Here is an 18,270-nt window from a genome sequence, read left to right on the forward strand (position 1 = left end):
AGGACAAAAGATAACCAAATGTGTCTGTACTTTTATGGCGAAGTTTTAGCATACATAGATTCAACTTTGAGAACTTCGTATTTCTCACAAGGTACAGGATAAGCACACAGCCTGTTATTAAAATGACCTTAGTTTTTCACTGATAAGTGATGATGTTCACATAAAACCAGTGCATCAGCAACAGGATTCCTAAGTGCAAAAAAATAACATTTTTTGCAACTAAATAAAATAATGTTAGCACTTCTAGAAGGGCTTTTTTATAAGTTGAAAAATGATGAGGAGAAATGTAGGAGATGGAGATGGTGGTGGCTGGAGGATCTGTATTTCTGGGGTCCTCACTGTGCACTCTACTTTCTTGGGCACAGATGATTTTAAATCTTCAGGTCTCCACTATTTACGTGCCTGATTTTTAATTTTCATCAAGTGACCATTTTTTAAGCAAAGACTTTTGATTTTTCCCCCCCATTTCAGTCAGCTCAAGAAAGGTGTGATTAGTAGAGGCCTCAGCCCCACATGGAGTGTCCTCTGGGATGTCAGAGTTATTACAGGCAGTCCTTGGAAAGTAGTGTAATGTATGAGCTCCTCAACTCCTGGCTGACCAGCATGTGATCAGAGCACCAGTGCCAGGTCAGGGCTGCTGTGAACAGACACTGTGTGTCTGCTGAAAGCAGGCCTGCCTCATCCCTCACCTGTTTGCCTTACCACATTATTTGCAGGTACTTAGAATTTTTCATGTGTAGTTGCAGGAACTTGAAGTCAGTGCCACCAGGCTGTGTGATACCCTTGCACAGTTGCTTTTACTTTGGATTAAGGGCTCAGTTACCACTGTGAATCTACTCCTGGATTTAGGGAAGTTGGTGGAGCTCTGTGTGTATGTGGTGGTGTGGTTCATCCCATTTCCCCCCTGTGGCACAGGCAGGTTGTCAGCTACTGACCACTTTCTGTGCTTCTCTGTCATTGATCTACAGAATGGACAGAAGGATACCTGACTACCTGTGCAGGTCTGTCATGGGCTCTGTGGGTGTTTGTGTGCCAGACTGGGCTGCACAGACAGCTGCCTGGGTGTGACTCAGGCTGTGCCAGCAGTGCAGCAGGGCAGGCAACTCCTCAGGCGAGCTCAGAGCATCCCAACCAAACATGTAAAATAGGTGGTATGGGTGTGCACCAGGACAAGATCCCGTGACTTTGCTGTGCTTTCTTCAGCCAGGTCTGTTGGCTCACAGCCTCTCATGGGGTCTGGACCAGAGCAGCCCAGCAGTGAGAGGTTACCCAAATATTGCTGTGACATCCCCAGTGAGATGCGGCAATTGCGTGGAGCACGGTGCATGAGTCAGCTAAGCCAATGCAGCAGGCTTATGCTTGGTGGTGGCTGCAGGTTGGAAGCATCCGAAAGAAAGCATTAAAAAAAAAATTAGATGATGGAGGACACTAACGACAAAGATAAATAGAGTTTCAGTTTTGTTTAGCACTCTTTTTTAGGTAGTTAGGAGAAAAGGACCCAGACTGGCACAGGTTTGGTTGCCATGTTGTGTTGTATGAAAGCCAGGTACCATGGCAGTGTTTTGTGTGGGAAGCTCCTTCAAATCAAACCGGTTTTGAGAAGAGCTTCTGCTGCAGTCACTGCTGCTTTGGGAACCGGAGTGTGAAATGCTTTTGTGTCCCTGAGGCAGAAGGACGGCACGGCCCCCTGCGCCCATTCCCAAGGGATGGATGTACCACGCCAGCTGGAATCCTCTAGTACCGGACCCCGAACGGGGCTGCCTTTATCTCCTCCCGCCGCATTGTTGGGGCCTTGTTGGGATTTTGTTACCGGCTGCGAGGGGATGTGGGCCCAGGCGCTATCGCGCTCCTACCGCGGCAATGCTGGAGCTGGAAATGGTGTCCTGAGGTCACGGGGCCCGGTGCTGCCCTCATTCGCAGGCCAGCCTGGCCCCGGCCCCGCGGCTGCTGGGCTCATTCGGTCCCGTTTCCGTGGGCACCGGGACGAGGGGCCCGGGGGTCCCGGGGGTCCAGGCGCCCTCACGGAGCGGCCCGGGGGGCGCGCGGGAGGAGGGGCCGCCCCCGCCGCCGGCCCCGCCCCTCGCGGCCGTTGGTTGCGGCCGAGCTCTATTTTGCATATTCACCACCCCGCGCCGGCTCTGCGCCAATGGGAGAGCGGGTGCGGCTGTCTCATTAGCATACGCACCTCTGCCCTGGGCGCGGAGCCGCCGCGGCTGCGGGACCGAGGCTCGGGAGGGGCGGCTGCGCCCAGCGGAGCCGCCGAGGCACCGGAGCCGCACGGCTCGGCACCGCCGCCGCCACGGCCTCCGCCTCGCGCTGCCTGCCGGGCTGAGATGAGCGGTGGCGAGCAGCGCTGCGGGCTGTGCACGGGGCAGGCGGGCGGCGGAGAGCTGACTTCCCGCTAAGGCAGCCCCAGAGCCGCGCCGGACGGAGGAGCCTCTTTATTTTGATTTTTTTTTTTTTTTTTTTTTTTTTTGTCGTTGTTGTTTTTGGTGGGTTCTTAGACATTTTCCCGGCAGCCGGCCAGGCTCGGTAGGCGGAGGGCGCTAGCGGAGAGCCGCAGGCCGGGCCGGGCCGGGCCGGGGGGGCTGGGCGGCCGGCGGCCGGTGAGGTCGGCGATGCGGTGCTTCGCTCTGCTTGGCCTCGTCGCCTGGGGCCTGGGGAGCTGGGCCGGACACAGCGGCGGAGCGTCCCCCCCGCCTTGCCCGGTCCCTTGCAGCTGCGACGGCGACCGCGGCGTGGACTGCTCCGGGCGGGGGCTTGCGGCCGTGCCTCCGGGACTCAGCGCCTTCACGCACGCCCTGTGAGTCGGGGCGTGGGGCCGGGCTGGGGCCGGGCGGGCAGGTAACCGCGGCGGGGAGGAACCTGCGGCGGGTACCCCCGACAGCTGTAGGGGTGTGGTGGTTGTTGTTGCTGCGGGTGTAACGCGGCCGACTCCGAGGCCGCCGCGCTCCCCCGGCCGAGCCCGCGGTGGGGCCTCCGGGCCGTACGCAGGGCCCGGAGCGCTGGGGCAGGTGAGCTTGGCAGGGCCTGAGGCGGCACCGGTGGGGGGACGTGAGCCAGCCGACCCCGAAGGGATCGGCCTTAGAGGTTTAAAAGGCTGAGAGGAAACTGCTCGGATCCTGTAGTGAAAGGGGGGGGGGGTGTTTCAGGAGGTTCGATGGGGCCCGAGTCAATCCCGGTGCCGTCCTGAGCCGGGGGGGAGCTGCTGCCTTCACATGTGTGTGCCTCAGCGTGATGTCCTCGCCCTGAACCGCCTTTCTCCTAGTTTTTCTCTATAAACCAGTTGCCAGGATAGCCAGTTTCCTCCCAAAAGTTAAGGCATTTTCAGTCCAAAGATCGCATAAGTCTCGTTAAATACCGTGCCTTAGCTTTTACAAAATCTTCGCTATGGTAAAGCACAGGCGAACCTTGAAAAAAGCCAGCATAACTAAACATCGAAGGTTTCTCGAGTTTTGCTCGTGAATGGAGAAAAAGATAAACTCTCGAAACGTTTTATCCCTTATTCTGTGGTAACGTTGTAAAGCAGGCAGAAACTGGTAGATCTTGCGTGGAGTTTTGGTAACTTTAATAATATTTTAATTGAGGAATGAACACTGTTCTGTAGAGACATGACCGGGGAGGGATTTGCAGCTTTCAATACGGTAGCTTTGCTAATCCACAAACCTGTTAAGTTTCACAATAAAACCTGTCAGTCTTGCCCCACTTCTCAGCGCAGATTTCACAGGGTGGAGCAAGGTCTAGTATGGGCCAGTGGTCAAGTCTGGTATTACTAAAGCTTTGCCGTGTTTACAACATATAATTCAGCACACTACGGCAAATGATGGTGCGTGGTTTAGATCAGTACTGAATTGCTGTTTTGTCAGAATACAGCAGTGGTGTATGCCTTCGAAAATTGCACTTTTATTCTTTCTCTTTGTTTGCCTACACTTAATATGCAAAAGGAGTCTGATTCTTAGTTACTGGATGTTTAGTTTACTGAGAAGGTTTCCAGTTTCTCCTACATATTTGGATTGTTTCTTTTAATTGTTCAGGCTGGGCAGAGAAAGATTACTGGGCCTTTTTTCTTGTGCAGTATTTGATGAATAGTAGAAGTTGCAGGTCTCAGTTGTTACCTGTGCTTAAATATTTTGTTCCTTTTTTTGTTCTCATAAGGTGTTAAGTGGGACCTCACTTTGTGGTGTTTTTCCTGTGGCAAAAATGGTGGTTTCTGAGTGTTTGGGGTAGGGAGTTAGGCACTGCCATTATGAACGCTTGGACCTACTGTTAAACAGTCTTCTCTTTCCTCCACAGATAAAACAGGGAAGTTACCCAAATTAATAAGATGCTCGAAGTCTCTCTGGTAAAAGCTGCATTTAAGCATAACATTTTATGGCTCCTACATTGTCTGGCTGTCTTGTAAAATAGACTGGTACATCTCTGAGTGTCTGCAACACGACATAAGTTGTCTAATGGGCACAGGTTGCCATAGCCAACACCCATTAGAGATAAGACTGCCAAAGAGTTTCAGTTTATAAGGTTCTCTTTACTGTGCAGGTAAATGCCACACAGCCAATGTGACACAGCTAAAGTGAGAGGACACCTGCACACACTTCAGTGTGCTTTGGAATGAGTTTTTGTAGCTTTTGATTTTATGCTGTTTAAACTTGAGCAGAAACTTTATTGAACTTGAGAAGAATCTATCTGGTTCTGTGGCAGTATAGGACACTCTTGATTCCTGTTTGTTTGTAGTTCCTGCTTCCTTATTTACAGAAGGAAAAAAATTGATGACTTCTTGATACTTCTGAGGTTAACTAAAGCCTCTCTTGTAGTGGGGCCACTAGGAGTTTAGGGTATGCAGAAGATAGTTTTGGAGGCAATAAAAAACTCACTTCTTACCTGCTTGAACTGGAGAATATATAGTTTTGCCAGAGATGCTGAGTTGCTTAGTGTGGAAGAAGACATGAAAATAAAATCACACTCCTTTGTGACATGTTTGTCTCATGGCAAAGCGCCTGGGCTATATGAAGAGAAGAAAACTTTTCTGTGCTCTATATCAGGCACCTTAATGATGTCAGGAAAGCCCCTTAGCATTGCTGCAGGGCTAGATTTTGATTATAGCCGTGGCAGCAGAGAGCCTGTAGCGTAGACATGGCTGAAAGAGTGCTACAGGTGATGTTCTGTGGTACTAAAGCAGAGGTATGCCTAGGTTTTTGCTTTGGCCATGAGAGAACAACTGAAGAAAAGTTGCTCACAATTAAAGTTGGCAGTGAATGAATTCTAAGGCAGTTGAGAATTACGGAAGGAAACTGGTATTTAATTTTTCACTAGTTCTGTTTTCCTGAAGTCTTAATTTCTTTGCAGTAAGTCTAATAATTTAGCCTAACTTCCCAGGTGCTGCCATGAATGGTCAGCCAGGGGTTTCTGTAGAGCCTTAAGAGGCGTACCCTTACAGAATACCAGTCACATTCCTTATTTCTGTTTATTCAGCTCTTGACTAATCCTCTGCTCATTTCTTGCTTACTGTGGTGGTTTGAAAGCAGGGAGAGATGGGCTGGTGTGATAGTGGAGGGGTGTATGATTACTAAAGTATGGTGAAGTCTCTTGAGGGTAGTTCTATCAGGTGGAGCAGCTTGAGAAGATGGCATATCTGGTCACTACTTCAGAGTCTCTCAAAAGAGAGATCACTACTTGAATTAATTGGTGAACTTTGAGAGGTGGAATTTGAATAAAACTGTCCCGTGCAGTCATCTCAGTGAAGAGATTATTGGGAAATGTACAAGTGCTCAGAAAAGACAGGTGACAGCACTAGATTGGAACTTTTGGAGGGGATGGGATGGATGGGAGAGGAACTCGGAGGGAGTTGGGATGACAAGACCAAGGATAATTGCTTGATACTTTTACTGTAGGCAACTGTTTGTTCTGTATAATTTAGGTAGGTGTTTATGTAACTCTTAATTACCAGTTTTTCTGTTTATGAAGGTTCAGTTTGCTTGGTTGCAAAATAACTGTTGTCTGTGCAAATGGTGCCTGTGCTAGAATATAAAAATGTTTTTTTCAATGCTGAATGCTCCTGATTTTTGCTATGATGTTTCACATACCACGTTCTAGAAAACTTCATGCTAGTGAGAGGAAATTGTTGTAAGGCATACATGTGCTTGTGCTTCTCATGCATGTCAGTTTGAAAATTCAAATTCCAGTTTGGAGGGTTTAATACTTGTATGAGTCTTGTGCAGGAGATTAAAAACAAGTAATTCTAGATAAATACTTTTAGAGAGAGCTTCCAAGGGCCTAGCTGACCAAGGTCTTGCCTGACAACCATGAAGAATATAGCCCCTTCTCAGTGCCTGCTGTTATGTTTTAGGCACTTGAAATAAGAAAGCAATACAGATATTTTTTCATTCTGGTGCTTCTTGTGTGTATTTTCAGGGAACAGTAGAGACCCTTGCTTTAATTTTATTTTCTTTGAGTTGTGAAAGGTGAAGGGGGCTTGGGAGCTCTGCCCTGGACTAGGGGATAGACCTTCAGGATGAAATTGTCGTTTTGATATTTCAGGTTTTATTGTTCATTTAATGTAATAGTGCTGTCTTTCTGTGTGCTGTTATTCACTAGCTTTATGAGGTCAAATTGTGACAGTGGAGATCCATTTTTCACTAGTTTTTTACCACAGGTTGCTTCAGCAATCATGGAGAGTTGGCAATCTGTATTTTAGTATATGTGCAATGTGGAAGTAGCTACATGTTGTCATGATTGAGTGAGATGCCTTGCTCTATTTATGTATAAATGGCAGAATGATGTGGTTCTGTTTGGACTGAGCAGAGCTTGCCCATTGTTTTGGTCTTTTTATCTCTATTATTATTTTTTTGTAAGATGGTGATAGAATGTAGTGGGGAGGTGTGAGGTGTCTTCTGATACATCTGGTGCAGAGATAGAGATATTTAGTGTACTGCTATGGTCAGATATCTAAGTATAGTAAAGACCTAGCTGAGTTTTGTTAATGCTGTTTGGTAGAGTTGTTATGGTGAAAAGTGAAGATGTCCTGATGTGACCTTGAGTCTGGAAAATGAGTAGCATAATTGCAATTCTCCTGAGATAGAAAAGCCTTATCTAATTAGAGGTTTGAAGGTTTAACAGGTAAACCATTTAGTTTTTCACTTGTCTGTGCCATATACTGATGATGTGATGGCAAGTGGTAATTCCATACTTGTTTTAGAACGACATGGTCATGTAATTTCAATTTGAATATTCCTACAAGTCAGTAGAAATGTTACATTTGTAAAGACAGGAGGAGAATTCCAGTTTGGTGAACATTCAGTGATTCTAACAACAGTCTTTCCAGGATATATCACCCAAGGATTGGAGTCTTTATCTTCATTTAAGCTGGCCAGTTTATCTGTCGGTCTTGTAAAAAAGTAGATGATTTTAGGTAATGTACACAAAGAGAAGCTGTTGGTGTTTCAGAGTTTTATTAAATATTTTTGCCTTTATGTTTTTGTTGGTATCAAATTTGGTGTTTTCCTCTTTACCTTTTATCCCTCCCCTCAAAAACCCCACATTCTGCCATAGCATGTAATTCTCAGGTATTTGGCATTTATTTTGTACACTGAGCTCATTTGTATCAGCAGTATGTAATTTCTTGTTTGAAAGCAGAGGTTTGTAAGTGTTTTTGTAAAATTTTGGTATATAAATACCAAATTGATAAATATTAAGATAAGTCTGCAGCATGGAATAAAGTTGGACTATAGTGTAAACAAGTTTATGCTAATAAATAATTACCATTTCAGTTCTTGAGAGGAATTTGCCAGTATCTATCTACTTGAGAGGGAAAATATGGAAGCTGTAATATAAGGACTAAAAAACAAAACAAAACTAAAAAAAAACCTCCTCTGCATGGAACTTTGTTTGTTTTGTATTCTACATCTAAGCCAGTAATTTTTGCAGAACACAAGCTCTTATTTACCCAGAGAAAATTACTGGCCTAGATTTCTGAAGGGCTGAGCACCCATATCACATTTTAGAGAGCACGGTAGCTGCAGGGCTCTGGGAGTATCTCTGAATGTCAGAGATCTTCCTCTCAGCTGCCCTTGAGCTTTTCCTAAAAGCTTGTTCCTAAATATGAGCCTCTTGTTGGGAATGGGTAGGAGCTAATGTTCTGTTCATGTTCTGGGGGATTTGCCAACAGCCCAGGTTTGCCTGCTCCTTGTTTTACAAACAGGCATGGGAATGAAATGGATGGAACTGGTTTGCTTCAGCAAGGCTGCAGGAAACTTGATGGCCAGCAGTTACTCTGTGAAGGGGTGAATGTGTTTCAGGCAGCAGCTCTGTGCTGCCAGACTGTGGTTTTGGGTCTCTCTATGGAAGAAGCACAAAGTCAAAAATAGCTTGGGGAGGAATTTAAGAAATTTGCATGATCCTAGAAATAGGAGGCAAAGGTAGGAGAAGGTGCATAAGAGCAGAAGCAGGCATTCATATTGGAAGAAACTTGTATATTGAAGCAACAGAGTTTTAAATGTTACAAAACCTTTGCTTACAGAGATAGTATGTCATGGATTAGAGGTCATCCTTCCCACCTGGTAGATTCACCATCTGCTTCAACAGTGACCTAGGATTTTGTTACAGAGAAATACTCTTCTGTAGTTTTTCATATCTGCCTTTCAGGTACTGTTGCAGTTTTTGATAAGATGTTCTCAAACTTTGGTCTGAAAAGAGATTTCTGGTCATGTGATGTTGGTTCTGAGTGCATTCCCACCACTAGCTTGCCCTGCACAACCTTGCTGAAAAAGTGGAGGTAGCTATTGATATTTCCTTTGCTGATGGGTGGGAAAATGGTTTAGTTGTTGCAGAATTGCAGTGATGGTTGTCACAGGAGCTCACACAGAAGAGAGGAAGATCTTGGTGTTGCTATATAAACACTGTCCTCGCTATAAATATGTCTAAGAGCTTTTCTTTCAGAATCAGGCCTAGATTCATTCCCTTTTGTTCCAAATAAAGTTGGTATGTACAGTTTGGAAACATGCAGCAGTAGATATTGGGTACCTGGAATGTATAATTAAATAATGAAAATATGGCCTGTGTTGTACCTGCAAAACAGTTGACCTTTTTGCCTTCTTTTATTTTTTCAAGTGCTGAGTTCCTGTTCCTGTCAGTGAGTTTCACTGAAGTTGAAAGTACCCAGTATTTTAAAATTGTATGTAATTTGCTTTAAAATGACCTAGCAGAATCCATTTTATTTTACTCTTGAATTATTTAACTGTTACAGGATTGTGACAAGGTCAGCACTTTCTGCTTCCCAGAAACACTCCTGAAAGAGTAAAGGAAATCTGTATTTCAGCTTCACCACGAATTTGAAGGCACAATGATATTACACATCTCTTACAAAACCACAGAGAGGACTGTAGTGATCTCAAAAATAACAGTTTAAAGTTGGTGTCTGAAAACTGATGTTGAATTTGAATGGTAATAGCCAACTGATGGCGTTCTGCATAATGTCAGCCGATGTCATAGCATGTTTTAAAAAATACAGATAGCTATTTTTGAACAGGTGATGTTGATACATATTTCCTGGTGGAGTGTGGTCTGACATCTGTGAGGGATATGTTTGATTTTGGGAAATAAGAGTATCACTTCAGGAGTTTTTATCAACCTCTTTTTCCTCATGTGTTTTTTATATTTGCTATTTACTTAGCTGAAAGGAAGTCATATTTTTCTGTAGTGGCCTGTTTCAGTCATACTGTATGCTTAGGAGTTAGTAAAACTTTGACCAAGTTTTGAACATTATTTTGTTTTTAAAACCTACTAAAGGGTCTATTATTAAATATGTTTTGTTTAATTTGATGTCATCTCAAAGGAAGAATGATCTCTGTAGCATGGCAGAAGTAAAAATTAATTCCTTAGGTTTCCTTTGTGTGTTTTTTGCCTTTTTATCTGATAATATAATCAGATACAGCCTTAGTTCATTAAGGATACATATGAAGTAATGAGTGTGTAGAAGATAAGAATGATATCTTCATCAAAATTGAAAAAAGCTTCTTGTATTTCTCAAGTCATAGCAGTTTTAAATGTATTAGATGTTTGTTGGTGTAATGTCAGATAATGATAGAACATATTTGTTGATGAAATTTGATGTTTAGTGTGCATTTGTATTGGGGTTTTTTTTGTTAATGTTCAAATCTAATATTGATAAATACATGTAACTAAAAATCTTCATTTATTACTTTGTCACCTTTGGGTAATTGAGACAGTGGTTTGTGATTTTTGACAACTCAGCCTCAAGATTTTGCACAGTAAAGATATACTTGAAGTAATTTCTGAGTCAGAATTTTTTTTTTGTTTTGTTTCTGATCCAAAATTAAAGTTTAAAAATTATGAAAGTTAACTTTTTACTTAGGACTAGGAAAATTATTGCAAAAACTAGGAACACCATTGTTTGTTTTTTTTTTTTTCAAATGTAGTAACTAATTCCTGCATGCTTTGCACTAAAAATGAAGGTGGAGCCTCAAATCATTATGGTCTGGAAGATGGGAGTGAAGTTGCACAGAAGGTTCTGTCTCTGGGGCAGAAAAAAAGATCTTCTTTCCAAGATAGCAAGTGCTAATTAGTTACCTTGAAAAAAACCCACCAAAATGAGGAAGAAATCCACAGTCAGGTGAAGTTGTTGAGAGGACTGTGGAGAGCACCCTCAGAAGTCAGGTCCTTGGAGGGTAAACAGCCATTTTTGCAGCTCTCATTTGAGCATTTTCTTACTAAAATATGAAGGCTTTTTTTTTTTTCCTTTTCTATTAAAGTGATGTGTCTCCTCCTTTTCTCTCTCCAACCAATTGTGGTGAAATGTTAGGTCTTGCAAGGACTTTTTTCACCCTAAAACTTTTAAGCAAATGTGTCTGGACTTCTAAACGGTTACACGATTAGTAGTGAATCATAAATGAATGTGCAATCTCAGAGGTACCTAGGGAAAGCCTAAACCTGTTTAGTTTACCTTAATAATGCTGCAGATGCAGTTGTATATTTTATAAGGCTGCTCTCTGAAAATGTGTTTTAATTTGGAAGTCTTGCCATTGCCTTCTTGACATCTGCATAGTTGCAGATTAATAGCCTGACCCAGTGCCCCAGTGAGGAGAGCAGCGTGGCTGTGCTTTCAATAGGCATGTCACTTACAGTGGAAACATATGGAATATTTCATTCCCATCTTTGAAAGCCATGTATGGGGCTGCAAGGGCTGGGGGCTTCAAACTTCACAGTTGATTGGTAAGCTAGCCATAAAGTTTGCTGTGAGCAATCAAAATGCTCTTGCTGAAGCTGTTGTGCTTTGGCTAACACTGTTTTGTGGTGGTACAAGAACCCCAGATAAGTGCTGTTTTGGCATTGCAGAAATGCACTGTATTGCAAAAGTATTGCAGAGACTGTGCAGTACAGTTTACTGTGGTTGTGTTTCATTCTTTTGTATGTGATATTATCCAGGGTTTTTTCTCAACCATTTGGGCACTGTGGTGGTTGGTATTTGGTGTTCAATAGATGCAAAAGACATGAGCACAGATACGGGTCCTGCTGGGATGTACCCGGGGGTTGTTTTCTCCTGTGCCCATTGCTTCCCCTTTCAGAGCATGAAATGGCATCTGCTGTTCCCTTCTATCCAAGGACATGGCAGTGTGTTAGCTTGTAAAGCGAGAATTTGTTTTTCCTGCTCTCAAGGCTTTAAGGTTGTGGCAGGAAAGCAGGACAGTTTGCATTTGTTGCTGGAGGAGGAGATGATGGTCAGGAAAGGATGTTTGGGAAAGCTTGCTGCTCCTTGACTGTCAGGAGTCGGTGGTGTATAGTGTCAGTCCTTTCTTTGTTACTAGAATTTGAAATATGGGATATCCTGACTGTCTTTATTAAAACTTTGTCTCATGTTATTTTAAAAAATATCTCTTACTTGAGAGGTTTCCTTGGTGTTTTCTAAATGCTGATCCAGATTAGTAGCAGATGTAGTTTGTTCATCTGGAAAAGTGAAGAGACTGTGAAAATTGTGATATTGGACTGCAGACCTCAATCTCTGGTGCAGTGGGTCATTCTGTGTAGAAACATGCCTGGTGTTATTCATGTGAATCTGTGTGGATCTGACCTTCACTCCACTTATGCAGGTAGAAGCTGTGAAGAGGTTGTCATCTTTTTCAGGTGGTATGGTTGGAAGCCCTAGAAATACGTTGGGTTTTTTTTTACTAGGGGAAACCTTTCCCAGACTGGGGGACATGCCTGTAGTAGTAGGGCTCTCAGCAGTTCTGTGAGCTGCTTCTACAAATTAGGAGTCCTTTAACCTACTGAAAGGAGCCCTGCACTGTTTGGAAGATATTTGCCAGACTTACATTTACAAAATTTTTTAAGGGAATTTTGCAAAACCATTGTCAGTAGCAACCTACATATTTCTTGTTCATCTCCTTTATTTACAGTTTCACTCAAGTAGCTGCTCTCTTGAGATTTGAAATGCTCACTGTGCTGGGTGTTCTCTTGGGGTTTTGATGGCCTTCCTCGAATTAGATGGGGAGAGAGAAGGAAGTGGTCCATTGTAAAGAGTCCTACTTTGAGAATATAGTTACTGATGATTTGGGCCTGCACAGGCTTTTGCCTTTTGGTAATTTTTTACTGCTGTAGGTTTTAACATTTGGGTTAAAAAAACAATGGAAGTAGAAGGGCTAATATTGACCAAACTGTTAATATTTTACAGAACCTAGTGTGAGTCTTGCTGGGTGTAGAAAATCCATGTCTTTTGCAAGGGCAAATCTGGTTCTGTATTACTATGGCTAAGTGTTTACTGGAGGCATTGTATCTCTTCAATTTCAGGTCAGTAGTTTATTTAGTATTTACTTGCTCTAGCTTGACATTTTTTTCAAAAATTTCAACTAATTTGTTTTCATATTGTTTTTCGTTAATCTGCTTGCTGCAAAGGCAGGTTTCTAGTTTTAAGACCAAAAACATACAATATCTCAATGTTCAAGAGGATTAAGCAGGGATTTAATTTGTTTTTGGGATAATAAATGGCAGTTGTTTACTTCTCCAGTAGAATACTTCGCAGTATTGCAACAAGACCGGTTTTTCCTCCTTAAAACTCTTCAACTCTCCTGAGTAATTATGCCAGTAAAACAAGTCTATGTATTCAAAAAAGACTAGCCTGAAAACAATAATATATCTGAAATCCCACTGAAGAGCAGGAGTGCTTGCACTGTGATTGTATCTTCACTTACAAAAAATAATTTTTTCTCCTACTAGTATGAACGGTAGAAATTCTCTAACAAGCATCAGGTAAATATTCAAATACCCTTGGTATTTGCCTCACCAGATATATTCCCTGTGTCCTTCAGGCAAAGTGCATCACCTGGTCTGAGATCATTCAGTGCCATCAAGAACAGAGAATAGTGAAATAATAATGTAAACATAATAACAAATTTGTCCCTCATGCCATTTTTCATTGAACTTGCCTCAGTGAATTTGGTGCCTGATCCGATTTATTTTATTATGAAAAGGTCAATATTGATATTGTTGGCCACCTTACTGTGCAAATTGACTTTCCCACCAGTTTGTCCTTTGGTATCTTCAATGGGCATAGGCAGCTTCTGTTTCATCTCTGGCCTGCAAGTGCCCATCAGGAGATACACTTTAGAGGTACTGGAGAAACTGAGGATTCTACAGAGTTTATGATATATGTATGTATTTCAAAAAAATCCACTTCTTTCAGAAGATGATACATTAGTTGCATTGTGCTGTTACTGAGAAAACGAACAGGAATTACGTAGTGCCTACTGTCATCCCATATGCTAAGTAAGTTTTAATTGTCAGTGTCTTCCTTGAACTATTAAATTGAAAAGTAGTTTCTTAGGAGAACTTATGAATCTCTAAGTGTGAATCAACAGGCAAAGTGTAGAGGTGGTTTTGCATATGACTATTTTCAGTCTTACAAGTCTTTTGCATTTCTAATTTAAAGAAAAACCATTGAGTAGTATCACCCTGCCTAGGGATTTGAGCCCTGCTCATGTTTGTGTTTAAGCAGCTTTATGTATGATAGCAGTGACTTCTACTGTACATCATTGTAAATCTGCAGGAACATACAGATAGATATCTGGCCTAGCAACTTAATCTAAGGGCTTTGTTAAAAGAGTTAAGAGTGACTTACCAAATCTTAAAGTTTAGTAAAGGAGACAGGTTCCTGCAGCATAACAGTGCTAGCAGATGCTTCTTTTGAGGCTGACAGCAGATATCTTAACAATTCATACCTGCAAAACTGTTGGGAAAGCCTTAAGATTGTCAATGTTATAGATGTTGCTTAACTCCTTTGGGAGCTCAAACATACAAGCATAGCCTTAAATGGGATTACTTCTTAACCTGTCACTGTGAAATAGTTGGTCTTTGGTTTATGTCTCCCTGAAGTTCATAGGATGTTAGAAATACAGGATATTGCTCCCTATTTGCTTTTTATTTTAAAAGCTGCTAACACATAAGTGTAATTTCAGAGAATATGTGCAGATCACCCAAGAAGCTTCAGCAAATAATCACTGTATGTGCAGATAAAAACACAAACAGGCCCTGTTGTGCTGCCATCTTTTCAGCAGCAGCAATGCACTGCTGACGTCTTGGAAAGACTCTTTTCTCCAGGTGTGCAGCTCGGAAGGAGGAGATTCTGTTACAGCTTTTCTTTACCAGCTTTTCAGTGCAAATAGCTTTCATTGTTTTCACACAATAGCCCAAGGCTTTTGGGGAAGGACTAGACTGGAAACTCGGCGCACTTACTGCCATATGTTGCATGCATTTAGACAAGGTGGTGAATGAAGCACAAGAGGCATCTTAAACATTGAAAATCTTGGTCATATTTTAAGCTTTTTTAGCTGTTAAAAAGATAACATCTGTGGAGAGATTAATGAACAATGAGTAAACTGTGTTGAATCCAGGATTACAGAATGCAGTTTAACTACTTTAGGTTTCAGCACACTCATGTAATTCCTGGGTTAGTGAAGGTTTTCTCTGCTATGGGGGAGTTTGTGTGCGTGTATGGGAAAATGTGAACATTTATACAAAGAGCTGTGAATGAAGTTTGGGGGTATTGCCTTCATGTTGCCTATACAATCCCACTTTATATTATCCCTGCCTTAATTTCTTTTCAAGAAGATTGTAAATAGGTGTTGCTATCACTTACACTCAATTATTTCAGTGCTCACTTCCCCATGTGATTTAACACACACAAATTTAGTTATTCTTTTCTGGCCTAGGGAGATACTTCCTTCCAATAATTACTTTTACTGCCCTTTACCCTTCTAAACATTAGTTTGTTTGGAGAAACATAGTTGCTTGGTAAGCAACTCCAAACAAGGCAGTGCCTGGAGCTGTCTTGGAAACATAAATTATACCTCTTAAATAGCATGTTAAGCTTCACTTTGCAGAAAGTAAACTACTAGATGTACTGAATTAGCAAGCTCTAAACATTTCTCCCTTAACTAAAGACCCTATGAGTTCAGCAGGAAAGCACCAGTTCACACTGCCCTTCAGTACTCTACTGGAGCATTCAAGTTACCTAATAACATCCATTAATTCAACCATTTCTTTTTACTGGCAGCTGGTTAGTCATACAGTATTAAAATGTATTTATAAGATGAATGTGATGCAATGCTGCCAGACACATTGCTTCTGTGGTAGTGAAGAAATGCATATTTAATCTTGTGGAAATTTCTCATGATTATATCCTTCTGTTTGCTGTCCATGATGATCTTTGTAGTACATAGTATGGATGAAAGAAAATACCTGCAGGGAGAAAGTGCATACATTCTTTGTTAAAACTGTTTTTATTTTAATTCAGTGGTAGTTAGAAGAAATAATTTTTTGAACTGGGTGGTACAGAAATAGTTCTAAAAGCTGTTTCATTTGCAACATTTATTAATCTATATGCCATACAAAATACAGTCTGATATGTCAGGGGTGGGTTGCTTCACTCTACTATGTTTACTATAAATAGTCCTTATATTTAACAGTTTTGTGGTAAATACAATGAAAAGTAGCAAAAGGTTCCATTTGTCTTGAATTTTTGAATATTTAGTGTTCTTATTAAGATGGGATAATTCTTTAACTCTACTGTTAATGACACAGTAAATATTTATAAAGTTGACTATCATTGTGTATGTGGAAAAAATAAACTGCTTTAACTTGACAAAGCTATGTATGTTTTTAAATAAAATTATCTTCTGCATTTTACCCTGGTGTTTGTTCAAAACAGACAAAAAATGATTGTGTTTTGCATGTTTCCTCACCTTTTCCCTGAGGTCCTCTTAAACCTCTAATTTGATCACTTGTCCCTCAACTAAAATTTAAAATAAATCACTGCATCTGCTTTACACTTTCCAGATTGGGTGGTGAACATAAGATATTGTTATTTATTGTGGAATCTGACACTGTAATTGCAGAGCATTATTTCATTTGTTGCATTAAAAATAGTTTGCCAGTTTCAGTAGAAACCTTTTTCACGGTGTGAACTTTCAGGGCATTAATTTTTTTTAATGTTATCTTCATGGTTTTGCTGGTGATAAATGGGAAAAATGTGTGTGTTAATGGAAGTAAATGATTAAATTGGTAATGAGGAAACAGGGTGTCAGTAGCTTAAAGGTGTCTGTATTAGGAGCAGGTTTCAAGCTGCGTGGCAAGTTTTACTGGCCTTGGCTTACTGATCCAGTAAAATTCATAATCTTCCAAGGTAGAAGGAGCCAGACTTCTTCAAAATAATCAAGAACAAGATAAACCAGATCATGTAATTAATGGAGCCTGGGAAGGATATTTTTTGTCCACCATGTATCCATTGTAGTTGTCATAATGTGAATTTACATTGATCAGTGGCCTTTAGGTAAGAGCTAAAGTGTATTTCCTTGCCTACAGAATAGCTGTGATGGTGTAAAAATATGCCCATGTTTGTCACGTGGAGATAACCAGGGAGACAAGTGTTCATAAGCCAAGTGTTTATGTTGGAGTTCATCTTTAAAATGCATATTGCTGGGAAAATGTACATACTGTTTCTGTCTATAAGCAAGCTAGAAATACGTATAGATTACTTGATTGCCTTTTGTGGGTTGCTTGCTTTTCGATCACACATGAATTAGATGTGTTTGTGTAAAAATTGATTCTATGTACATGATCAAAGCTGAAAAGCCTTAATCTCTGTTTCATAGAGTGTGGACCAGGTAGTTAATGTAGACTAAGTAGATCTTTGTTTTTCATGTGAATGCTTGAAATGTTGTGTTTGGATTAAGTAAGCTGCTTTTTTCTTGACAGTTTAGTGATTAAAATCTTATCAGTTTTAAATAAGTGTAGTCATTTAAATAGTGAGAACAAAGTTAAACTGAAGAGCTAACTTAACTTTTTCAAGAAAATCACTAGTAATAAGTGCTTCTTTGACTTCTTTTTTACAATTACAAGTGATGGCTATCAGTTATTTTTGGTAGAGAATTTCTGTGAAACATTTCAAATGTTTGTATACATTTTCCATAAAAAATAGAAAATATGCTAAGTTTTTATTGGCTTATATTTTTGGCTCAGCAGTAGTAAATATGACTAATTTTATTCATGTTAGGGCAGAATCCTGAAGTCCAGAGCTGTCCTACAAAATTTGGTTAGCACAACCATCCGGTTGGGGATGCAGTTCCTAACCAATAGTCACGTTTATGAGTGCCTCTGATGTCTGAGTAGTTTTGGGGTGTTTGTTTGGTTTCATTTTTTTTCACTGAATTGTTAGTGTTGGAGGGACTTCTGGAGATCATCCAGGCTAACACCCCTTCCAAGGCAGGGTCACCTGGAGCAGGTGACACAGGTGTGTGTCCAGGTGGGGTCTGAATGTCTCTGGAGGGAGACCCAATGAATTTCTTGGGTAGCCTCTTCTATTGCTCTGCCACCCTCAATGTAAAGAAGCACTTCCTCATGTTGCTGCCTCAAACTTTCAGTGTTTTAGTTCATGGCCATATTTACTTGGTTGTCTTTGTTCTGGTTTTTGTTTATTTGAGAATTTTTGCTGGTTTTGTTGTTGTTCTTTGGGGGGTGGGGAGGGGTTGTTTGTTTTTTGACAACAGGAGATAAGACACTGAGCCATGCAACTAATGAGAGGCAAAGCCTCACCCTGGTGTGGGCCTTGGGTTGCAGAGGATGGATGCTTGTTATGCTTTTTTATATTATATTGCAATGGCATATTCTCATATTATATTGCAGTTTTATCAGATATTCTAGAATTATTTTCATCATCTTGATAAAAAATTGAATTGTAGTTGATGCACTGCACAGGATGCACTTAGGATG

The 18,270-nt window shown here is 41.4% G+C and overlaps 1 protein-coding gene across 1 annotated transcript in view; it reads left to right on the forward strand.

Moving 5' to 3' along the window:
- Positions 1-2,203: 2,203 nt before the first annotated feature.
- LGR4 (leucine rich repeat containing G protein-coupled receptor 4) overlaps positions 2,204-18,270 on the forward strand; it is an 82,628-nt gene continuing 66,561 nt past the window's right edge. The window contains exon 1 of the mRNA XM_058832399.1: positions 2,204-2,803. Within this exon, the coding sequence (XP_058688382.1) occupies positions 2,619-2,803 (185 nt within the window). The 5' untranslated portion in view covers positions 2,204-2,618. The remainder of the gene's footprint in view (positions 2,804-18,270) is intronic.

Source organism: Poecile atricapillus, chromosome 1 (assembly GCF_030490865.1).
Source record: "Poecile atricapillus isolate bPoeAtr1 chromosome 1, bPoeAtr1.hap1, whole genome shotgun sequence".
Lineage (NCBI taxonomy): Eukaryota > Metazoa > Chordata > Aves > Passeriformes > Paridae > Poecile > Poecile atricapillus.